The following is a 26,188-nucleotide window of genomic DNA, read 5'->3' as shown; positions in this document are numbered from 1 at the left end:
TCTGGTAATTAAGCTGGGGGCACACAGCCTATGTGCAGTATGCTTTATCTATGCAGCAAACCAGCCTTTAGTGACCCTCATGAGCAGGTGATTCTCACTGTCTGCAAGACATCAGACAATGTTTCACAGAGGCATCCCATCCATATGTGCTAACCCCCCAGCAGTGGTGCAGCATTAAATGTGGTGTGTCCAGTTTTACCTGAGTTGGGGATTTTTTATCCTGTAGGTTTGGCCGCACGCTCCTGAAGCCTTTTGCTGAAAGAGATGAGCTGCTAGCATCCCCATTCAGTGTCTCTCTGCTGCCATCATTGTAAGATCGCCAAGCTTTTGCAAATAGAAAAGAACGAAACCATTTTTTGGGTGTGATTAGTACATCTGCCCTGCTCTCAACACAGCAACCCAGCTACTTAACAAACTGCACAACTGACAGTGATGCTGTTTTTCCATGGAAGTTATAAGAACATAGCTAAATCTGCCACTCTACAAAATACTAATCTTTAAAAGTTCAGAGAATTTAAGCACTGACAACAGTTCTGGTGTTGGGCAGGCATACATCTTCCCACAATTTTCATACAGTCTATGGATTTTTAACCTTGAGAGTCCTTTTGAGGTGCTGGTGCTTCAGCCCCTGTATAAATCAGGCTCAAGTTTCTTCACTTTCAGATTACATTCTTGAACTTCATGGCTGTGTTAGATTTTGAAAAACATCTCAACTATGTAAGGTTAGCTGGTCATGGCAGTTTCAAAAAATTTCACCACAGTACCCTAGTTGTTCCAATAGTATTCCAATCTTATTGCAAAATCTAAATTACACCTCTATTTTTCCTGCCAACCATGGGTTTTTTTTCTCTGTCCTCAGACCTGGAATGCCCTCAAAGCATTGGCCAAACATAGAGGGAGATGCTGAAGACAAAATACTGTAAGAGGCTGGGAAAAGTGACACATTATGTGAGCAGGCTGCTAAGTGAAGGTGGGCAGAACTTGCAATCCTGAGTAAGGCACTAAAAAGGAAATAGCAAGTACCACTGAATGGTGCCACAGTGATGAAGCTAAAGGTGGCAAATTAGCAGCCTGCTTTTTTCCCACACATTTCATTTTTTCTGACAACATATTCTGTGTTACATGAAATAACTGCTTTCAAATGAACCCTGAATCTGAGGTCTTAACCACTAACAATTAGAATCACCTGATTTCAGAAGTGCTTTCCTTGAAGAATGAGGAAGTATGGAATAATGAAATCAAATAAATAGAAGATTATTGCAATTCATCCACTTACATGGCATTACACTGATACATAAATAATACAGTGGTTCATTTACCTGAATCTGGAGACTGAGAATCAGATCCTGAAAAATAAATATCCAATATTAATTTGTGTTAGAAATAAATCAAATTTGCAAAAAACCACACAGAAATATTGATAAGAAGCAGTTCTGCCTGTCTAATGAACATTTAGTATGTTTTACTTGTTATGAATATTTTTAGGTAAACAATCTTCATAAATTATTTTTTAGAACTAATCTAGCTTCTGACAATCATTTTAAAACAACACTCAGATTCCCTTCCTTGAGAAGAGATTTTGAATGAAGATTCAATAAAAAGTTTGTAATAAGCAAAACTTCTTTTTCATGCTTTGTTATCTTGAAAAAAATACAGGGGGCGTGAGACCCAAAACACATATCAAGAGCAAAATTAATTTACTAATTTATTAATTTACAAATATAATTAAATTTTTCCTAAGTATTCTTGATTTTTTTCATGAATGACTACTAAACATAGGCAGAGAGGAATTAAGAACACTCTCTAAAAAGTGTTCTTTTAGAGAACACTGTAGAAGTAATACATCTGTCAGTGTAATAGGAAATAGTGCTACCCTTCTCCTCCTGGCAAAGTAACGTGGCAGGAGTGCACAAGAGTAGAAAAAAGCCATTCAGCAGTTGTATCTCAGTGGTTGGTGGTGATACCTGAGGCCAATAGGTTTGGAGAACTCTGAACCCTCTTCACAGCTGTTAGTGTGACAGACATTGCAGCGCGTTTGCGAGCACACCCACCGCTATCTGGAAGCACAAAACAATACAGACAGCAGCCCCAGACAAAGGGAGCAAGCACATGCAACACATCACACTGAGAGATATGCCAAACACACATGAAAATAAACATGCAGTTAGGGAACTGCTGCAGAAATGTGTGAATTTGCAGGTTTGGCAGATTAGCAGAATACATAAAATTTCACAGGCTTTAAATAACAATAAACCTCACAGAGAATAAGTGAAGAAAGCTGTGTTTAATACTTAATCCACTAGGGAAATATATACACTCTGTTACCTGAAAGACTGCTTAATTACAGCTAATTAGCAAAAGCAAATAAGTAATCAAGATAAAGGCTTAAGCATTTCAGAATAATATTAATCAATAATCTGCACTGTAAAATAATTTCATTGTAGGCATTAGAAAGACACCATTCATAAACTAAGCTCATGTTTGATCAGCTGACAAAGTACTTTTCTTCAGTCTTTTGGATCCTTTATGCTCAAGAAACAAAATTACCAATGAAAGCATAATTTTTTTTTCATTTTGATGAAATGAACTGGCTGTCCCTCTTCCCCTTTTTTATCTAATGTAAGTTAAAAAAATAAAATAAATATATATCTGGAATAGAATAACATTCTGAGGACATGACTAGAAATCTAAAATTTCTAAATTTTTAAAAAATGAGGTATAGAAAAAAACCTTCCTTCTGGATCTTGCTCAACTCCCTTCTTTATTCTACTCCTCTCTCACTGGAGCTGCCATTACATTTTATAAATACTCTCTTATTATTAGAAGACACAACTTAGCTTTTTAGCAACTCTAGCATAGTTGTAAAATAAAGTTAATAAATATTCTTTGCAATTATATTTACCTAAAGTATTTTTCTGCTCTTCACTAAAAGAATTATTTTTAGTATTTGACACCACTGAGATTTGATTTAGTGCTTCAAGGAAGTCAAGAACTACAAGTATGATAGATGCCTTTTATTTCTGTAACCTATGACAGGGAGTTTTATAAAATTAAGGTATTTATGAAGACCTACAACCTATTTGCAGAAAGTATCTGCCATAATAGCAGTGATTTGAGCCACAGAGTCATCTCTAACCCAGGTCTGCAAGAGAAGTAAGCTCCTGGTATTTCTTTGCTCATTCCAATATGCCTCTGCTACTTCAATCGTTCCAATACTCCCCTGGCCACAGGCCCTGTAGGACATGCATTAAGAAGTTGTTAACATTGGCAAACATCAGAGCCATTGCCTTAGAGGAAAGTGGTACCAAAAAATCATTGTCAATCCCAAGGTGCAAGGCAAAAGGCCAAATCATTTCAGCCAGCAGTAGCTGAAAGCAATACATTACCTGCCATTAATTATTGGCATTGTACATGTGACACAAAGGCAATGGCTATCAAACCTGTACATGTGTTTTAGTTTGCTTACACAAATACAGAATGGAAATGGTAATTGAAATTACATTTTCTCTTCTTGTACTCCTTTTCCTCCACCATTGACATACAACAGAGGTAATTCCAATGAGATTTGGTGATGTGTTGATACTGAGGTTCTCTTCTAATCTGAATATTGGCAGACTTTAAAAGTGTACACTTAATATAAGCTAATGTGCAAAAAAATTTTTTATACTGTCACAGCTCTTATTCAAACTCAGTGGCAATTTATTTGTAATTTTTCAAGAGCTACCTTCCTGAATTTCATGATAGAGAAAGTGAAGACCACGAGAAAATGACTACAAACATTTAATTATTTTAACTTAAGGAAATTCTGCTTCCATTTAGTTTTTCATGTAACTCAATTGAGTCAGAGTTTTATACTTCATGGACCCATAATCTAGCAAAGCGTTTTACCTTCATGTAAGAGAAATAAAACAGATTTTAACCGACTACATACAATATTTACCCCTATATATATAATTTATATATATTCGCAAGTCTGTTCCTGCATTATTTATCAGTATCTGTAGAAAAAATAATGAGATCTAATTAGCATTCAGTTAAGACATAACCTCACATTTATACGATATTGAGTTTTGCAAAATTTCTAGTAGAATAGGAATGTGTGTGGCTAAGCACATATTGATGCATGATGGGCTCCATCCTCTCATCTCTGTTCAGGCCAGGTTCCCATTAAGTGGAGTATTAAGAAACAGTAAGGAAGACTGAATTAATGATCTGCTCATTTCACTTGTAAACTATAAGCAATTATATCACATAGCTGTTACTTAAGGAACAAATGAGGTTATATGAAACATTCTATACGAAACATTTGCATATATAAAAAATGTGGGCACAAGTATGCATACACACACTCACAATTCCTTTGACCTGAAAAATTCTTCAGGAAGGAGTCCTGTCTAACTAGAAATTGCTTCAACATTGAAGCAAAGGAGACCCAAACCAGCTAAGGTCTGCAGGCAGTGCTAGAATATGAAGTCGGGCAATAACTCACAATCAAAACAGCTGCCTAAAATGTAATTGCAGCTTCTTTTTCTCTTCCCCTCTTAATTGTTACCACATTTAACCCTTCCCCCTAAATTCACAGCCCCAAGAGCTGCTCCCACTAGAAACAGCACCATCCTCAGTGAGCTGTATCTGTATTTGACAAATGGTCTACTGGTTGGCTCCTGCCCCAAAGCCGGATGAAGACAATTCAAAACACCATCATTCCATTTGAGAGCAAGGGGTGGGTTTCTTAAAAAGACTGTTTCAGAGAGTTAGTAAAAGCAGGGGCATAAACAAAGAGGGCAAAGATAAAAGGATGCTGACCTTGTGTGAAGGGGTGAGAGAGAGCAGCCAGGGGCAAGAAATTTTTAATAAGCTCTTAAAGCTTATTAAAGAAAAGAAAAATGGAATCCAAACATTAGGTTTGCTGAATATTATTCTATTCACTGAAATTGTGAATGGTATTATTTTTCCTTTTGTCTGCACAGTGAATTCAAGTTTAGAAGTCTTTAGAGCAGGGCTTCTTACGCCTTACTTGCATTCTGACCTTTTGAGGTAAAAATATAGTGCTGGGTCCAACAGACCAGGACAGACCAAGCTGCTGCCTCTTTATGTCCCCAGGTCCAACCAGGAGGGAGACTGGAAATGCTTTCCTAGCAGACAGATGTACACACCACATCCATACGTGGCTGGACACACAGCCCCAAGCACTCACATCAACAAGGCACAATGGCCTCACCACCTTCCCCTCTCTGGCTGAAGTTCCACCAGGGAGAATGGCACATGTGGACAGAGTGGATACTTCCAGCAACTAACTGGGCTCAAACATCGACTCTGCCACTCATTCCATGCCTGCTCTCCTGGGACAGCCCTGGGACAGCCCTGGACAAGGGAGACCCTTTGTTCCTTGGGTCACCCCAATTTGTGTTCTTGCCTGCCCTTGTGTCCCTGTGCTCTTCCAGGCTTATGGAGACAGATAGGCCTTTGATGGCTCCCATGATGGGCCTGGGAATATCCAGGCAGAGCAGGCTATAACTTGGGCTTCCACTTCTTCCACTCTTTATCTGAATTCCTTTTTGCATGTGCTGATGAGTTTTTTACAACATAATCTACACTGACAGGTAAACTTATTATTTGGTTCTTTCACGCTGCTAAAATTTAAATTTTTTGTAGAATGCCTGGAATTCAAGCCCACTTAATTTACTTCAGCAATTTAAAAGTGGCTTAACAATCTGCTCAGGAACGCTACATGGACCCAAGAAATTATGTTCTTGTCTCCCAGACAAAATGTAAGAGAATAGTCCATGTAATGAATTCCATTAATAATTTTAACAAACAGATAATATTAGCAGTCTTCCAGAACTGCATACTTTTCACTCTTGGCTGTTCTTTATGTGCTTCATCTAATGCAAACAGCTAACTTGTTTAATAGCTTTAAAATTAGATGCATTTATCAAGAATGATCTGTGTGAAATTCAGCCAAAATATTTACAGATGGACACTAAGAATCTGTTTTAACTACTAACTTCTATCCACTTCTTATTCCTCAATGCAATTACCTCTCCTCGACATGAGCTATGCATGCACATATGCATAATGAGCAATAAGGACATTTATCCTGTGTTTTAATCTGATGTGAGTTTCAGGGGCAGCTCATGTTTTCTGTGAGTTAGTTAATCAAGCAACCAAGTTAATGATGTTCATCAATCTGTAAAATACCTGAAGACTTATTGAAGAAACCCCCTAAATATAGCTTAAAATATGATTCTGTTGATGATTGCTTACTCTAGGTTTAAAAACACACGCACATTCTATGAGACTATTTTAGATTTATGACAACATTTGAACTCCAAAAGGAAGCAGAAGCCAAAGTACCCTTGATACTTCTGAAAAACCTTCTCTATTTCTTACCTCTGCTTCTTTGCTTTTGCATAAATGTTTCATTGCCTTATGCAGCTGAATATTCCTTCCTAACATGTGGAACAGAATTAACATCAAATGCTAAAAAATCTCTCCCATATATGGTAGAGTATTGCAAACCAAAGCTCTTCAAAACATTTTCTCTGTAGACAAAAATATCTTCCGGAGGGTTTGCTGAGACAGACTGCCAAGTCTGCAGCCACAGGGAAGGAACTCTGGATTAGAGGAACCCAGCCTAAGCAGTAGATTCACTTTTTATTTTTAAAGCTGCATATACATTAGCTTTGCCACTCCACCAGTTATGGCATCAAACGAGAAAGCTCATTTATCTGCAGGAGTCATTGAGGAAACACATATTTTTAAAACAAACCAGTGGCAAATCAATAGCATCCAATAACCTACAATTGCACAATGCACAAATTCCTGTTATAAAGCAATGAAAGAAAAAAAACCCACCAACCCCAAACCAAAGCTGCAGCACTCATGTTCAAAAGACAGGGTACTCTAGAAAGAAAAAAGGTAAAAAAAAAGGAAAGAAAAAATGGAAAAAAGGAAATAGCTAGACCAGAACAGCTTCCACCTGTGTCACTCTTTCTTAATGAAGTAATGCTTTAGATAGGTGCAAGGATAGGTGTAAGACATCCACTTTTACACCCTACTCATATGTTTTTAATTTTTTTACAGTCAGAAAACAATCTACCTCAATAGAACTGATAAGAATTGCCACATTTTGTCAATACCTTCCTTTCAGTGCAGCTGATAACATGCACATTAATATCAAGCACACAGAAGATGAAAAAAATGTTTTCACTGTTCAAGTGCAGAGCAGATTAAAGTTCAACCTAAAATCATGGTATTTTAAGTAACTGGAGAGGATTTCAGGTGTTTTCAGGTCTTTAAGGTCTGTTTTTAAGGCTCCTGTGTGATCAGAAGGCTCCCAATCCCCAAGAGAAGTCATTCAGCTGCAGATTATTTAAATCTTATTTCTTCTCTCTTGTGAATTCACAACTTACATAAAAATCTTAGTACAACGTTGATCAACATCAAATTCATAACTTACATCAAAACTCTTAGTATAACATCATACTTTGGGGCCACAGTAGCACAAACTGGCAATTTACCTCTTTATTCATATTTTTTGAAGTAGAAGCTATAAAATTACCTCTGTCATGTGATTTTGCCTCATATGATGGCAATGTACAATGTAATTATAGTATGATGATTAGCAAAGTTACGTCTGAAATTACAGTTCCGTGAAACAAGTCGTATTTTAGTACTACCTGAATTATGCAGACTGACACGTTTAGGAAAGACATCTCCACCAAAACGAGAAAGGAACGCGAAAAATTTCAAATAGTATTTTTATAAATGAAAAATACACCACTTTGATTAGGATTTGAAAAACAATTTAGAACAACCAAAACTTTGGGGAACAAAAGTACACACTCAAACTAGAAACTTATTTTCTCCTGTTTATTCTATTAACAAATGTAGTGGTTTCAAGTGAACTGATATATTTTAACTTTGTATTAAAAGATATGCTCCAAAAATGGATCCTACTGAGTTTCAGTTGCCTGAGACAACAGGAAGCCATAAAGCTGGATTAATACAGTGATCTAGATAATGGCACCTATACCACGGAAAAGCCAATCCCTTTGACTTAGAGCATGCTGCTGAAATTCAGACTTCAATGGAAGTTCTGGTCCCCCGGTCCCACATATCATGACATGGTGAAGCACTGTGGTTAATGATAAAGCCACTGGTTTGGAAAGGATGGATAGGTCTGTCCTTGCACCACAGTTAATCTGCAAACCAGACAGCTCACCTATGGAGTCTGAAAGAGCTGACTGCAACTGAAAATTTACACCTGAGTGAGGCCACAATTTCAGCAGTCTGCTTTCAAGAGGCATATTCCCTCTTCCAGCACAAAGAGCAGCACTATCTTACTGGCTTCAGAAGTTCAGGAGCAAACATTAGGATGCTGTCACAGACCATGAAGGTAACTTTCTATAGAGTCCTTAATTGGGTCAATACATCTGTTACAGCAACTTGAGAGAAAATACAAAGCACTCTAAGTATAACACATCCTCAAGATTATCCTCAGCTGATATGCAAGTACAGTTTACAATACAGGGATATTATATGCCCCTTAATTTAGTGACAGAATGGAAATAAGGGATTTTTAAAGCATGTGCATTTTCTTAGGAAAATGTGATGCTTTAATACCACTTTTCCATCACTCTTGTATCCTCATACTATGTATTTTCACATAAAACATACACACGCACAAAACTGATACTATTAAATTAAGCACACAAGTCTAAGCATGCACTTTTATTTTGTGTATCCATATATGTCCATACATAGAAAAACATGTATGTAAATTTTATATATGGGATACAAATGGACATAAGCAGGCATACTATCAAAATATCTTGCTTATTTTGAATTCAGCACCACCTAAAGTACAATTTATTTATGAAAATTCTAGTAAATTTGGGGTCTTTTCTGCTCACAAAACAACAGAAAAAAATCTCACAGATGCAGCATACCTGTGTTCATTTTGACACTGGAGGATTTGCTATAAAAGTCTTCAGATTTCCTGCGGAAAATAAAACGATCTATTAATTTGCACAGGACAAGAATGTGTGGTACAAAATGGCAGCAGAGCTTTTTGGAGGGGTGGAGAATCACTGTGATACAAATGGCAGTCCTATTTTAACACTGCTTTAATTAAATTGGTATTGCTTGTCCTTCCAAAGTTAAAGATGAGCTGTCACTTCCATTCTAAGTCACCCTATCTTCAAGTGTTTAGTAGCTTTCTTGTAAATATTTGCTGTAGGATAAAAAAACCTAGTGATTAATTTCTTGGTCTTGAAACTATAAACTAAAAATATTTTCCATACAGGAATGTGGAAATATTTTCAAAAGCTGCTTATAAGGTTTATTCACTCCTTTGCGCAAACTAAAAGATGTGAAGAGTAGATCTCTCCAAATATTTTCTAAGCAGCCAAAGTTACCAAGTATTTTTCAACAATTTATAAGCTGATGTGGTTGTTTTCATCCAGTGATTTAATATGTCTCCCCAGACAACACTGACATTCTTAATGTTACTTGATGTATTTCTATGCACAGAATCAGGACATGTGTCTTGGCACTCACAGGAATCCTTATGAAAACTCCTAATGGAGCAGCAAACCAGGTCACTTTTTACAGATAATAACTTGCACCAAAATAATGTAAAGTGCACACGAAAGTTGAATCTATTTAGATATCCCAACTCTGTACATTACGTACAAAAAAACAAATAGTAAAACACAACCAGTCAAACTACAACTGCAGAAATCTCCTAACATGCTATATAACAGCCAACTTTAACCCACTGATGTCATGGGATGAAGCAGACACTGTTTTCCACCTACTGCCAGTTTATGTCACAGCTTTATCTCAGGAGAAAGGAGCATCTGCATACCAGCCAGTCTTAGCTGTATTGTTACATATACAGTGTCCAACAGAATCTACTTAGCAAATGGGCAGACACACCAGAGGCCAAAATACTGAGGGCTAAAAAAAAATAATAAAAATTCTCCCACTGCATTATGACCACATCAAGTTCAAGACAAAACAAAGGTAAAATCAGATTTTGTAATGTAATATAGCTTCAAAAAATAAATTAAAAATATAAACTGGCTATATTGGAGTAAGTTGGAATGTATGTATGAGGGGCCATTTTTATGATGGGAGATTAAGGTAATAATTAATACAAGTAAACAAAATATCAAAACAATTCCAGTTTCAGTTCAACTCAACAGGAACCCTAAATTAACTGAGGTAATATGTATATTGCCATATTCCCTTGTATTCCTAACAAGGCCAGACATTCCACTGCTCAAAAAAATTACTGTTTTTCAGCAAGGATCTGATCTCTGCTGCTATTATTCAGCCAGTTTTGTGACAAAAAAAATATGTATTTTTTTGAGATTTCCTGACTTTTTGATTTTTTTTATTTCTTGAGAGCTATGGAAATAAACAACGAGCACTGAATGAAGTTTTGTTATATTATTTTTATGCTGCAGTTATCAGTAAACTACTGCTGTGAATTTTTAAAAGCACTTATAAAAACTATGACAATTTTTCTTTTTTTATATATGGTCTCTGACTGAAATGTTGAATTTCTTTCACTGCTACAGAATGTTCTTGCAGACTCAAATTCCCACTGCATTTTCAGACTGCTAGAGGAGACACCATTTCCATGCCTTCTTTTAGCTTGGAACTGAATTGCTGACCGTACCACATATAAGATACAAAATGCAACATGATATTTATTTTCAGACCCAACAAGTACAGGACTCCAGGAACACTGCAGAGCTAAAATGATTTCTAGCAGGTGGCTTCGATATATTTACCCAAAGCATGCTTAACTCTTACTCAAGTTTTAACAGACAAAACTCAGTTTCAGCACTACAGCTCTTACTCTGGGCAACTTCTATCTGAACAGTTTAGGCCACATTGCTGACACTCACTGAGGGGCCTCATACAAACCACTAATTTTTCCACATTAATCCAATTTTGCTGAAAAACCACTTAGTCTTGCAAACCCAAAATATATGAATGTAAATAAGGCAATCCAAATCTCACACATGCAAACAGCAGGCCTTGTATTTAATACTAAAATAATTTTGAATTCTCTGCTTCTAAGGAGCTAAAGCACCATTCAAATACTTAATGATACTGGGGCAGAAGCCAAATGAATGCAATGAAATTAAATGTCATATGCCTGAAATAATTTTATTCAAGATTGTTTCAATCAGTCTTTAAGATCCTTGCTTCAAGTAGGAAGTGGTGGGGGGAGGAATAGGGAGCAAAGGGCTGGTTTTGTTTTGTAATTCAGCTCCTTCTTAATTTCCCCCTGAAAATTGTTTTTGGGAATGGGTTTGCCCCTGACAGAGGCAATGAATGTGTCACTGGAAGCATCAGGCACTTCAGTGCCCAGATGCACACCCGATGATCAGCTGAGATACTCAGCTCTCAGCCAGCCAATGCTGCGGTGGAACAAAGGCCTGCAAGGGTCTGTGCACACAAAGCACCACTGCAGTGAGTGAGATTTCAAAATCAGTCACCTGGATTGGGCTCACACCTCATTTTGATGCTGAGGTAAAAGAACACTAAGTTTAAGCACAGTAGCAGGCCTAACTTTTGCAGAGGGAATTCCTGGATTAATCTTCATGACGTTCTTCTATAGCTAACTTCATCTGGAAGAGCTGATGCAGCAGGAAATGAATGACTGTGCTAATGCACAAAAATGGTTCTGTTGGGTGCATACAACTGTAGTTACCATTGCTACATTTAGTTTCACTAAATACATACCCTTGATAATATTACAGTGATTAAGAGCTCAGAATTTTTTTGCATTGCAAGAGGTTACTGAAAAGACTTGTGGGAATCTCATTGACATCTGCTCTATTTTCTCCAGGAGACCCTGATGTCTACTTGTAATTACTTCTGTTCCCGGTAAGTTATGAAGTGTGGGGTGCTGAAGGAAACATTCTGTCACCCCTTCTGCTTCACATTCATATGGAGCTATAAAAAGGGTTAGTGAGAAGTCAAGGAAGGTTTCCCCACCCTCAGTTTATTCATGAATCAAGATACATGACTTGACTGTTGGGATTTAATTCCATTCTTTTTCAGATCTTCAAGCACCTACGGACATTAAGGCAGAAGAACCATTTAGACACAGTCCTTGCCTGAGCAGGAAGGTTGCACCAAGTGACCCAATGTGGTCCCTTTCAATCTTACCAATTTTGTGATTCTGTTATTTACCCTTTGCCATTTCACAAGAGATATTATGAAAAGCAGATTTAAATGTAATTTTCTGATAGAGTGTTTATATTAATTCTAAATCTAATTCTAGTACATGCTCTTTACAGTTACAATCCTTTGTATTGAATTCTACTCCAAGGACCTTTGGTGAAAGGAGTGACTGATTTAGAACACAGAGTGCAGATGGATCAACAGCAGGATAGATAAGTGTGTCTGGCTGGAAAATTACAGATTTTCATTTTCTTAGGAAGAGAACAGTTCCCAGATATTTGGAGAGGACAGGAGCTTGCCTGACTTGCATGACAGGGAGTGTCAGACTTTCATTAATGGTGCTTGCCAGCATCACAGTTTGAGCTTGAGACAGAAATCTACTTGAGAAAATATCCGCAAAGTTAAGGAATTGAATCAGTGATGAGTTTACTACAAGGATTATTTATTCAGTCAGTTTAAACATTGCAGGTGATTTACAAACATACATTTATTACCAGGCAGGATCCTATTTTGCAGGAGGCAGTATATTCTTTTAATGCACATCATTAAGACTCAGCAGAGCATTCCTGCTTTGCAACAAGTCAATATACCTCATATGCCAACTTATACACTCAGTGATGGAGGGTAAAAAAAGTATGAAGCATTAGTTCTGAAGGTACAGTGAAGCTGACTATTTTATTTCTCTCCCTATTTAAAAGAAATTCTTTCAGATGTTTACTGTTAGCAGGAAAATGATGGCAATAAGAATGCAATGAAAACTTGATAAACCCCCAAATGTTTAGATTGTGATGCCCACACTTGCAGAAAGGAACAACTGTCCCGAGGCTTCCTTGCTAGAAGAAGTCTCTCTTGCTGAGCCTATAAGCAGGTAGAAAGTTTATATGCAAATATACTCTTTGTATGAGAAAATGTTTGATGGAGCACAGGCAGATAATGCCTATAATGAAAATGGCTCCCCCATGTTTCAGTTTTATTAACATGCAACAAGAAGTCCCAAAAATGGCAGGGGATCTTTACTAAGATCCAAGACAGCAAGGCATATGCTGAACATATGCTTTAATATGTGCTTTATGAAAGCCCCACAGAAGTATTTTTATGCTTTATGTTAAACACAAGCATAAATACTGTTTGCCCTAGACCACACTGCCTCAGCCTACAAGGATCTGAATACTCAGAAGCTAGAAGTCTAGTTCTAATTAAAGAGTTTTCACATAGATAATCAAAGAGAAAAACATAGGCAGACAATTGACATCATAGTTTCTGTAATTTTAACTTTAAAGTTTTTCTTAAAAGAAGAGATCCTCATTCTAAGTGGAGTGCCATTGTACATATTACACATATGCATATTATCTGGAAATGTACTGGTCAGATCATTAAACAATTGGGATGGTGAATAATTTGTACATGGTCATAAATTTCTACTGGAACACAATAGATAAGTCAGCAGCAGTAAGTGCGTGACCAGGGAAATCTCTACACACAAAAGTTCTGTTTCCTGGACCATCTGCAGCACTACAAACAAACTATCTCAGGCTGATATCTAACTTACAGCAGATCAGATATTTGAGCCTATTTCCTCAGCGAATACAATACTAACATTGTTATTCAGTGTACTGAAGACTTTGTGTTGGACAATGGCAGTTGGTTCTAATTCCGATGTACACATGTTCAAAGATAACAGATACAGGAAAATCCACCACAGGAGTCTATGGCTGATCATTCTCTATAAGCACATCAAGGTTGGATGTAAGTGGAGGAAATAAAAGCACTATTAACCATTTCATGTATCTTAAATGTGAGTTGAAAATCATAAGGTAATTTCTATTCATGATAATCATTAAAATCTGAAGCACTTGTCAGGAGTGCTGTGGTCAGACTTAAGACTCTTGTCAGTTGTAAGTGAAAAATGTAACAGTCTAAGTGCAGGGGAATAAATCTGATGACACAGGAACTTCTTTCCAGACACTTTTCCTAATGTAATTTCTCTGAGAATGCTATAAATGCAAGATTAAGAGAAACTGGCATCATCTTTTCCCATGTTTCTTCATGGAACATAGAAAACTTATTAATTGTCTGATAGGAAAAGCAAAGACTACATGTTTCTAAACTGCAGGTTTCTAACAGCAATCTTTGTTTGTGCACATAGCATCAGTAGAAAAAGTTCAAACACTTGCATTTAAATTGGTATCAACATAAGACTCTTTCTCTAGGGAAAACACATGAAGCTTAAAATTTTGCCTGTTTGTAGCATGATTTTTACTAGATACTTATTTTGACTTGGTATGTAGTGAAAAACAAACAAAATTTCTGCACTTGGTTCTAAATAGGCACTTGATGGCATGTCAAAATACTTCTCAGATACTTCAGTAGCAGAACATTTTCCTAAAATGACACTGCAATTATATGAGGATACCAAGAAAGTTATTCAAGCTGACAACATTCTGTACATTTTACTGGTTATTTTTACAGCTGCAAAAGGAACGAGGAGAACAAACTGCTGCTCTTACATTCTGCATCTCCTCCTCTACAACTACAGTAAATTTAATTAATAATTCCAGTCATGCTTGTGGTGTTTGTGATTTTTTTTCATTATTTTTCCTACTTCAATATAAATAAAAAAGGAGAAAGGTTTCACTAACTGAATGAAGGTTAAAAGAAAAATTCCATTAACTTGCTGACTCCAATTCACATTTCTTACCCTTTTATCCAGTCACCTACTACTGTTTTTACTACTACCAAATTTTAAATTTCTAGCCTTTAGTGGTGGTTATTTTTGTTCCCTGCTTTTGTGTTCCACATTTGCTGGTGTTTTACAGAAACTGTATTTGATCAAATGGACTCATTCCATAGGCTGGGAATTATTTAAGATTACTGTATGGGTGCATGTCACTGAAGTAAATATGCAGTGGATTGGTGTGCACAGATGTAATTACAAAAAACTCCACTCTAAAACAGAGTGCCTTAAACGCATTCTGCATGTTCTCAGTACTTCTGAAAGTTTTCATTTTATCATGATGAAATATTTGTCTTTTAGGAAATACAATTTTTAAGCAATGGAACCCAGAATTCACCTGTCAAATCTTTTAGACAGCCTTTAAAATTTAATTTAAAGTTTAATTTCCCAGAAAATGCAAATATTCCCAGAATATTCAACTATTTCTCCATCTTTCTCAAGACAAATACTATTAGAACTATGTTCCTGTCAAAAACTCCTCATTGAAGGGTTAAATCTGGATTCTTTAGATTGCAGCAACTACCAAAGTTATCAGGAACATAAGATAGTTTTAGTTTCATTTCCAGAACTTTGTAAATTACTGGTCACTTGAATACTTCAAGTATTGTCTAATTTTCTGTTTCTATACAGCATGAAAAACAATGCATTCTTGCTCTTTTTTATTAGGCATGTAATATATATCAATTTCAGACTAAAGATGCATAAATCTCTACCTAAATTAGAACTCATTAAAATAGGGCTTTTTCCCCCCATGAGTCATTACCTCTCCCTATAGAATCAGTGAAAATAGTGTCAATTCAAAAAAGAAAAGTCCATTTCTGTTTTCCTCTGTTGGTTTAATCTCAAATATAAAAATATGCTTCCCTGCACTACTGGGTAATGTCACATGTAGCTAAGAGAGTTGGACCAATGGGTGAGGTAATACAAGACTCCTTTATGTATTCTTTTAAGTGTGCTGAAGGATCAGCATTTTGCTTTAATCTTTTTGTAACACACATATAAAACCAGAAAGAATAACTATAACTTAAAAGACTAACTAAGAAGATACCAAGTGAAAGAAATCCATTATTATTTTCTAAGATATTAATTTGAAGGGATTGTACAGGAAAACTTTCAGAGCTTAAAACTTGTGACCAATTTTGGCTAAGCTTGACAGAGATGCAGAGGTCCTGGGAACATTGAAGGCTTACAAGTTCCATGAGGAATTCTCACAGAGAATACAAACCTTACCAGAGCCAAGAGGGCAGTATACTCCAGCATTGTTAGATAAAGGTGAATTCATACAGGAAGGAAGACTTAGGAGTTGTATATGGATAAATGCATAGACCTTATAAACCCAGCCACAAAATTCTCTCCCACACAGCATCCAGTTTAATTTGCCTTGTTAGGCAGGAGGAAGACAACAAAAACAACCAAAATATTTCTGCTGTCTAAAAAGGTGAAGAGCTGAACCCAAGCTTTTTCCATTACATTCATTCCAAGCTCTGCATGGATTGATGACTAACACAGTTGGAACTCTGAACTGCCTCGGTGTGATTCAATTCCAAAGGGTGTTTCAGCCTTTGCAAGCAGAAGGAACTTTCTCCAGCCAAAGGGTAAGTGTCAAAGCCTGACATCCACAGAGGGGCTCGACTTGGGGTCAGCTCTACTCTGGCCCTGCAGACCAGAATCAGAGCTACAGACACACTTTCTTCAGCCACCTCCTGGCACAGGAAACATATGAGGCTCCTTCCTTGAGCCACATCTTCCAGTTTAGGTTTGTGGGTACATCTGCAGATCTACCAAAACGTGAACCCCAAATGACAAGAACTAGAGAACAATAAAATGGGGGAAAGAAAGATCACAAGATTTTAGTTTAGATTAAGGAGCTGTGAAGCAAAACCTAGAGTAGATTTATTCACTGTTGGTCTGAACAGTCATATGGCTTCTTCAGTTCTGCTGCACAAGAATACTTCTGGTCTTTCAGTCTTTATGCTGACTTATATCACAATGCCTCAATCCCTAAATTAGTCTTCAGTGACAGCAAGTCAAATGCTGTAAACTTCTATCTTCTATCCCTGCTATAAAGCCAGCCTTATACCATGCAGTGTTATCTCATTAACTCCTAGCACATTCTGCCATTTCTCAAGAATCATAGCAGTGCTTTGCACAGCTGCAGTCCCATTGGAGACTCAACTGTTTAGAGGAAAGATATTTAACAGCTGCAATACTATTGTTCTCTCAAAACTAAGGAAAACTCCTTATGTACAACACACAAAACCCAGAATAATCAGCCTTGCAAGCTTGAATTTGAATGTTTTGCTGATACTGCATTTTGCCTTTTCCCATGGGGCACAATCATCAATTTTCATTTCTTAGAGTTTCACTCCTCCAGATAACAGACATCAAAATAATGCCACTGCTACTGTTTACAACATGAGTATGTGCACTGTACTGTCAGCTGATTTCAGACTTCCAATAATGGAATCCAATATGCCTCAATGCTACATAGAGCAACAACAACAAAAGCTACAATTCTTCCTAATATAAATAGCCGAAGAAAGAACCACCAACCATAATGGTTGGGAGCACAGTTAACTCATGTAATAAGGAGTGTTAATACTAAATATCTGTACCTGCTAGCTGAATTTCAAAAGTGCTAGACATTTGGTAAATTTCAGATTTTATGCTTATCCTTCTCTCTCCCTCTCTATACCTTATTCTTCACCAGCACATTTAAGATTTCTGCTAATGAGCACATCCTTTACTGATTCTAGAGCAAATCAGAAACCGTCAAAAATTAAAACTCACAAAGATTAAGCAGAATGTTATTGGAAAAATTGTGAGATGGCACATAGAAAAGGTTCATTCTTCACATAAATGCAGAAAGAAAACACCAGAGGTTTGTGCCAGGCTTGCAGCAAACATGGGACAAGGTTGGGATCACCCAAGATGACTGGGGGGTGCCTGTACAGCACTGCCACATTGGCTGTGCAGAGCATGGAATCTGCCTGCCAGCCACCCACAGGTCACAGCTTTCTGTGCTCTTCCACAACAATGTACAACACCCACTGCCACAGGAATGAAAAGGGAGAGGCACAAATCAGGATGAGTTTTCACTCTCAGTTCCCTACTACCAAAGCAAACTGTGCCAGCAAATGGAAGAAGCACCCTTAATAGTCTACTACTGACTCCACTCCTTACCCAAACCTTCTCTCACATCCCATGAGGAGATCCAGTTTGTATTCTGGATGAGGCCACAGACTTGCAGAAACAAGTGATTATAAAATGATTGCAATAACTACATCCACACAGAGGGAGCAAGCTGAAGCAGTACAGGTAGCATTATCTGGCATTTCCTACCACAGCCTTCACAATGCTAAGGTAATTCCTGTGCCCATCACCCTCTGGATTTTCTTTCCTTGTGAAAGGAAGGGGAAATACTGAAGTCTCATTATCTGGCACAACAGGGACACCCAAATCACTTGTCTAGAGCCATTAGACAAACATCTGCCTTCTAAGCTCTCAGCCCTAGATCCCTTCCTAGCCAGTCTTATCTCTCTTAACTCACTCAATTCCCAGCTTGTTGCCACTTCTCTCCAAACCAAACTCCTCCTTCCGCTGCCAAAGGCAATTTGTCACAGTCTGCTGCTCTTATTCCCTCAGTCCTCAAGCCAGGCAGCCTTGTCCTCTGCAAAGACTGCTCTGTAGTGGGTCTGAAAGAATAGCAAACACCAGCACCCCATTTTCAGATTGCTCTAGCATTCACTGCAGTACCAACTACATGAATAGTCCCACTCATTCCCTATACTAGCCCTGGCACTTAGAAGCATTCAAGTACTCAATTCTAATTTTCCATTCATGCGCAATGGGAATAGGTTTTCAGATTCTGCTTTTGCCAAATCTCTACTGAGCACCTGCAGACAGATTTTTTGGTGAATTTTTGCAATGAGAGGGAAAAGTCACATTCCTATCAAAGCTGTGTTAAAGTTTCTCACTGTATTCCAGCCAGTGAGTCCAAATTTAGCTAAACTGTAGGTGACCAGAATTTTTAATGTAAACAAAACCATTATATTGTAGAATCATGATCTCTAGCTTTTGACAGGAAACTTGAAACAGAATCTTAAATAAGCAAATTATGTTAAAAGTGAAAACAGATAATGGATCTGCTGCAGCTAGTTAACAGAGGCTACCAGTGCAGTTCTAAACAAAATGATTGAATATTTTAGTTTTAAGACAAGCTTTGTTTCATTATTACAACGATATATGACAGTACATATACAAAGCCTTTTCTGCTTTCTAAACCACCTGGTGACATTTTGCCAAGGGTATGCTCCCAGGAGCACTGATGGCAACAGGATTGAGTGGGTTTAGCACTGATTCCAAGTGTGTTGCATTCAGGTTACCAGATTAGTTCAAAAGTACCTTCAGCAGCCCCAGCTCTGACACCACCACGAGTGCTATTTGGGCTCATTGTTCTGCTTGGTAAGTGTCACTCAGCTAACTCAGGGAGTGCCTGCACATGGGATGGTATCTGTTTCAGGAAAACACACAGATCAGTTACATGCCTTGCTGTAATACCAGCTGTTCAACCTCATCAACTGCGGCACGAATAACAAAAAGGGGGATAGATGACATAATGCAGCATGACAGAATATCGTCCTTCACATACTAGCCCCCAGATAACTTAATATAATTATTAAAATAATGGTCTCATCTTAATCTGGGGCACCCAGTATCTTAATGTCAGTTTTACAGCGCTAGGCATTATTATGTATTTATTTATTTTAAATTGGCAACAGTAAGTGCTATTCCCTTAGCAGATGTTCTCAGTTCCCACACTCTTAATTATAGTTTTATAACCACAGCCACCTACCATACAGTGCACTGAAGCAGAGTGTCATTCTGAAAGCCACTGTTACTTGCTCATTAAATTCCCCTGCTTTGTAGAGCACAACTGATTTCAGCTGTATGCCAACCCACATGCACCTCACAGAGAGCAGGCTTCAAGTCCGGCACATGTATTTCACGTAAATGTGCACAAGTGAACATGGAGGCATGCTAATTTTGTTTAGGAGTGTTCTGAAGAAGAAAATACCATTAAGGTAAATGCATTTTATGACTTTAATTAATACACTACACTGATTGTTAAGTGGCATAACAAGTTACAGTAATTTTTTCACTGAAGAGGAAATTTATTTAAAATAGCTTGAAAAATGGAAATTTAACTGTTGTTTAATCAACAAACTAGACAGAGAAACAAGGAAAACACTGTTACCTTTCTACTGCTTTCACTCAGCCCTGTAAGAAAATCTAGAACTTTAACCAGGATTCAGACCTCACACTGAACAGTGATGGGAACAGTGTATGTTCCAAAACTGTCACTGCAGCCAAAGTGTCCTTTCAGCTTATCCATATGAAAACCCACAAGGTTTTTTGTCAGGAAAAAGTGTCAGGGTGCTCTGTCAGTTCTTGGTTTTCTCAGCAGTTTTCTGGGATGTTTTTCAGCACTCATAAGTTACTTATAAGCACTGGGCAGCAGCCCAGCAATCCTCACAATGGAATACAGTATCTTTAAAGTTACCATTTCCAGAGTTTTCTGCCAACAGAAGAGTCTACAGAGGCAATTGCTAAATTTTAATTATCTTACAAATTCCGGTCCTACAGAGTAGATTGGTAAAATTTTTAAATCTTTAAAAAATCATGGGGCTATAGGCATGAAAAGATACTAACTATGGAATTCATCAATATCTGCTTTGTAAGGATTTTTATATTTAAAAGTCTGGCTTATAGCAATATTATTTAGAAATTATTATTTTACAATCACTCAGATCCAAAAAAGTACAATTAGTCACATGAAAGAGTAAGAGAGGATTGTATGGCAGATGGGTACAGAAGTAACCGTCTCCTTTTTTAAAGAATTCAACATTTAAAGGACCAACATTAAATCAGATTTAAGAAATTTAGAGTGACTCAAATTACTGATATTTCACCTGAACTTTCTGAATGAAAAGGAAGAAGGCTTAAACATGCATCTTTCTCATCCAATAAAGAAATTATGCTAATTAGTCTTGAAATTTCCTGAAGTCATGAAATAGCTATCTGTGAAAAGCTGTCAAATTAATAAAGTTAATGAACTGAAAACACAATTGCTTTTTCATTCTTTGCAGCAGTTACTGCTGCTGCTTACAAAACACACCGCAGAAGAAACCAGAAGCCTAAAAAAAGGAATATTTTTTAAAACGTAAAAAGCTATTTTAAAAAAAGCCATCACCTTAAATTAGTCCCAGGAGATGTAAATACCTCCCTTGAAGATTAGTAACATTTGAAGTAGTAAGATGTTCTTTCTTCCATCTAAATGAAATGGTACCAGAGTACTTCCAATAAAAAGATGAGATAATTCTGAAAGTCCATGCATAAACAAAGGAATGTATGTAGGAATCAATTTGCCTTTAAAAGGAAATTTTTGACCAAGACAGATTAGTGTTCTGATTTCAATTTCTAATATTTAAAATTTACATACTTCTTGAGAAATGAACAGTTTTAGAGAAAAAGAAATCGTGCAGTATTGCTGATGCATGTCTATTTTTGTTCTTTCTATTCTACTGTCTTGCTGGAATTCTCTACTTCCCTTTTTCAGTACTATAATTCTTTTCATACTCATTTGTCACCTGTGTGTCTAACCCGACACTGTCTCACTTTCCTGGCATCCTATCCTCATTTCTGAAGGTGATCTAAGATAATTTTTCTCCTCTCCACTTGCTCTAAGTATTATCAATGTCATAGGCTCAGAAGTTCCTAAATGAACTCCTTTAATTTCAAAGGTGTGGCTGTGAACACTTCTCTACTTTCTGATATTTTGGCTGTAATTTCATCCCATTCTGTCTTACCTCTTGTCAGCCTCCCTCTCACTCAAAATCCCATTCTGAAGCATTGCTCCTGTTGCTGAGAAATGTGCACTTCTTTATAGGGTTTTTGTAATGAACACTGTATGAACACTCCCTTGTAAACTTGATGAGGTTGAAATTACCACCCAAACACAGCATTTTGTAGGAAAATTCTTTTTCATAGAAAAATGTTCATAGAAAAGAGTAGCAATTATGGAAAATGCTGCATAAGTTGCAAAATTGTTAAGTGGTCCTGTTTTGCTTTATTTACTTGTTAGCTTTTTTCCAAATTACATGTTTGATTTTTTGGCTAGTCTAAGCTTTTATTTAAATATAAGTTAGTTCACTGTAAATTGGCTCTGAAGAGCAACACAAACTAACCACACATTTCCAAAAATTATCTTAATCTGAATTTCCACTCACAGACATTTGACATTGATGTTCAGGTTTTGATTTGCTTAGAAAGTCTGGAATACTTTCTGTAATTTCAAAACAACCTCTATGAAGCAAAGCAACAGTTTCCTACTAATTCCACTCGGTTCTTTAGCTCTGCCCTATGATTCACCTCAATTTAACTATTGACACAGCAACAGTGCCTTGCCTTCAAGCATATTTTAATGTAGTTTTAGTTACCTTAAAGAAACCACAAGGCAAGCACCAGATTTAAGTGAAGATAAGATTCATATTTTTCTCCTACTCTCTTCTGTTATATAGCTATAATATATATATTCTGCTCTTATTTAGAATAATTTATACCTCCTTGAAACCAGCCATCTCATGATATCATATTCATATTTACTCTTGAAAAACCTTCTATACTACTCCTACTTGTGATGCACTCTTTAGAATTAATTTCATTGATATAGCACAGTGTTTCATTTTGATATAGCACAGTAATATAATATAACTTGTTATTTGCTTAGGTAAGAGATGTTTGCTTATATGTACTTTCCAACTCATTTCTAAGTGTCTGTCACACTGTTTTGCAGTATAATTATTCTATTATTTTCACTACTTTACAAAAGTGGCAGTTTCAACACAACCACTACAATGAAAGACTGTACAACAGATAAATCCCTCTTGGTAGAAATTTTTACATCACATGGCAAGCCAGTGATAATACCAAAAAACATTGAGCATTTTGAAAATCCACACTGTCACTCAGTGGTTCTGTGATTCTGTCCTCCCAAGTCACTGTTACATGTGATGGGGCCCTGCTCTCCTGGGGATGGCTGAACACCTGCCTGCCCATAGGAAGTAGTGAATTCATTCCTTGCTTTGCTTTGCTTGAGTGTGCGGCTTTTGCTTTCTTTATTAAACTGCCTTTATCTCAACCCACGAGTTTTTTATCTTTTACTATTCCAATTCTCTCCCCAGTTCCGCTGGTGAGGGAGTGATGGAGCAGCTGTGTGGGGCTTGGCTGCTGCCTGGGTAAACCACAACATGCACTCTTAGTTTGCTTTGACAACAGCCATCAAATTTGATCCATTAGTAAAAGCAATCAGCACTGCCGAATAAAATTATTCATGTGGTGGGAAGCCTTTTTATTGTAAAACATCAAAGCCAGTAGAATATGTACCAAATAAAAAGAAACAAACACTTTGCAATTGCTCAATAAGTTACTATGATGGTAAAGAAGTATACTGCACAATCAATACAATCAGTGTCTAGCAATTGAGGGTACTTGAATATGACTTTGGTTTGAGAATTGAGACTATCTTACTGGGAGAAGAGCCATGTCAAAAACTGCATTACTAGACATGGCAACAGATGTGATTACAGGCTTTGTGGATGTCTAAAGAAAGATATAAGCTGCATCTGTTCTCTAGTGCAGGACCATGCTGCACTGTCTTTAGCTGAGGGACATCAGCACTTAGAGCAGAAGATAAGGCCCTGTGAGTGTACAAGCAGTGAATTAGTAACTAAGGCCATGCCATCCACAAACCACTGAATTTTTATGAAGTGCAGAAACTCTGAAACAGCAAATGCTTCTGAATATTAAGTGAACCAGAACTGTAGGTTTCAAAAATTATTAACAGTTCCCTCGTGCCCTTGGTACTCTTATTTTATATTGAATGTCCCGTTGTGTATCATGGCCTCTGTGGTGGCTGGCAAAAACCATCCATCACTCTACCTAGCACTTTTAGAAACTGGATAATTTGCTTCAGTTTAGTAGATATTAGCAAGAGTGATACCAGATGAAGCTATGGCCTGAGCTAAAGAGCCATAAAGACACGAATCCATACCTCAGTCACATCTACCACAATTCAGTGACTGCAGACAGCTGCTCTAATGTACCCCATTTCCAGTGGGTATCAGGCACAAGTCTTCCAAACACCTGAACTTGTACAAAAGCTACCCATGCATGCATAAAGCCTTTTCATTTCCATAAGCATACAGAAACTAAATGCTGCATGTTATATCCCTCCAAGAAGAAATCCTGCACTTAGTATAAACACAAATTCCTCTACTTTTCTGCGAAAAGCAAGGAAACTGTGCTTAAACTTGATGACCTCTAAAGTTTTGCATAAGTGGGGTATCAGCTTCATTTAAATGATACCAAACAACTACTTAAATTAACTGAAAACAAAAGGTGAGTCATCGGAGTTAATACCTTTTTGCCTAACATTGGCAATGAAAGTCCTCCTCCAAACTAAAATGTACCATTTTCTGTAACACTTTGTAATTTTTTCTGTATGACCTCTGGTCAGCTCTTTTCTCTATCCTCCAGTCTTAGAAATAGTGAAGAATGCAAATACTTCCTGCTATTTCCTCTGATGTTATAAACCAGTGAAGTTCAACTGAGGTCAACGGTGCCCTTTCACTCCAGTTTAGGACCCAACCCCTTAATTATTTCACATTTACTAAAACCTGTTTCACATAAGGAAGTTCTATGTAAACAGACTACAGACTATGGAATTTCTTCCACCACTTAAAACATCAAACACACTACAGGCTTTCTTAGTTTGTTGTTTTTAATTTAGAGACTGTGTAAATACAAACTACTATTATGCATTAATAAGTCACCCACAAGTAACCACTACATTGCTACACTTAATGTGCAATAAATCACAATTTGTAGTGGCCTGTACACATTTATGGTCAACAATATATACTGTTGTATTACCAAACAGCAAATAGAAGGGGACAGAACAACTACTACAATACAAAAGTTTTGCATTTTGCCTCTAGAAAGCAGATACAGAATGTACATGTGATAGTTGGAACGCTACCATATGAGGACTTGCTTGCAGAAGCACCACAAAGTAGATCTGTTCAGTGGCTCTAAAATAATTTTAGGGCTTTTTCATTTCACACTTTTTGTTTTGTGATAGATACACTTACAAGAGATCAGCATTTGTATTAAATTTCAGAAAAAAATTTGTGCTCAGTGTTTTAATATGAGTTCTATAGTAACTTCTATGCAAGAGTCTCCAAAATAACACCTTATTATGAAATTCAAATGACCAATGTCAAAAATGGTGTAACTATCAGCAACTATCAAAAAGCAATTCTGTCATTTTTTTTCTTCCTTATGCATCACTTCAGTTTTTAGTATTGTATATAAGAGCAAAACTCATTGCACATATTAATGATTACGAAATTAATGAAAATTTCTTATGCTGGTTTTATCTTTTTCCATCACAGAAGTCCTATTTTCATACAACCAAGGACATGTAATGGCTTCCTGACTTCACAGCATTAAGACAGCCTAGATTCAGGGGAAAAACATTTTTGTTTGTCCTTTGTTATCTCAAAGGAACAAAACCTGTCGCTCGTTTTGCCCCATGAAATACATAAGTACACAACTAAAGATTTGTATTCTAAAAGAGTACTCACAGTGAACACTGTTGTAGAAATAGGTACTTGAAGCAAATGAGTAAGATTCCTGCACTGACTGAGATTCCTCCCTCAACTTCTGTGCTTTGAAAACCTGACCATAGCAGCTTATGTTAAGAACTTCATCTTAATGTTTAAAACACAAATTATTTCATTTTAAGAGTTAAGCATTACTAGCATATTTGAACCAGGTGTATTGAGGACTTCACCATTACAAATATTATTTTATTGAAGAAACCAAGATCAATGTTGTCACCTGCCACATAAATATCCCCACATACACAAGTAAAAAGCACTTTTTTTTTTAAGGCTTGTTTCCAAGACATGGGAGGATGAAGAGCCCTCCTCTCCAGTGATGTCAGCTTTTCATCTGAGAATTTTTGTACTGTATATGAGCTGATATGTTATTCAAGAAAGTTGCTGTCAAAAAGCCACACACTATCTACCAAGCTAGATACTAGAGATGTTGAGATTCACAGAAAAGCAGGTGTGCCTGTACTAAAATGATAGTTTTGAAATTTGTCTTATAAGAAAT

The 26,188-nt window shown here is 36.9% G+C and overlaps 1 protein-coding gene across 23 annotated transcripts in view; it reads right to left on the bottom strand.

Annotated features, from left to right (window-relative positions):
* SORBS2 (sorbin and SH3 domain containing 2) overlaps positions 1-26,188 on the bottom strand; it is a 144,517-nt gene that overhangs the window by 69,161 nt on the left and 49,168 nt on the right. For 18 of the 23 annotated variants that reach the window (XM_064710502.1, XM_064710500.1, XM_064710507.1 and 15 more), the window contains exons 3-6: positions 8,955-9,004; positions 1,965-2,057; positions 1,320-1,346; positions 200-324 (exon numbers count right to left, since the gene is read on the bottom strand). In XM_064710502.1, coding sequence (XP_064566572.1) covers positions 200-324; positions 1,320-1,346; positions 1,965-2,057; positions 8,955-8,964 — 255 coding nt within the window. In that variant the 5' untranslated portion in view covers positions 8,965-9,004. The remainder of the gene's footprint in view (positions 1-199; positions 325-1,319; positions 1,347-1,964; positions 2,058-8,954; positions 9,005-26,188) is intronic. The other 5 variants (XM_064710506.1, XM_064710514.1, XM_064710517.1 and 2 more) reach the window with 2 other exon arrangements.

Source organism: Zonotrichia leucophrys, chromosome 4 (assembly GCF_028769735.1).
Source record: "Zonotrichia leucophrys gambelii isolate GWCS_2022_RI chromosome 4, RI_Zleu_2.0, whole genome shotgun sequence".
Taxonomy (NCBI): domain Eukaryota; kingdom Metazoa; phylum Chordata; class Aves; order Passeriformes; family Passerellidae; genus Zonotrichia; species Zonotrichia leucophrys.
The sequence above is the reverse complement of the archived record's forward strand: the minus strand, read 5'-3'. Positions and strand labels throughout refer to the sequence as shown.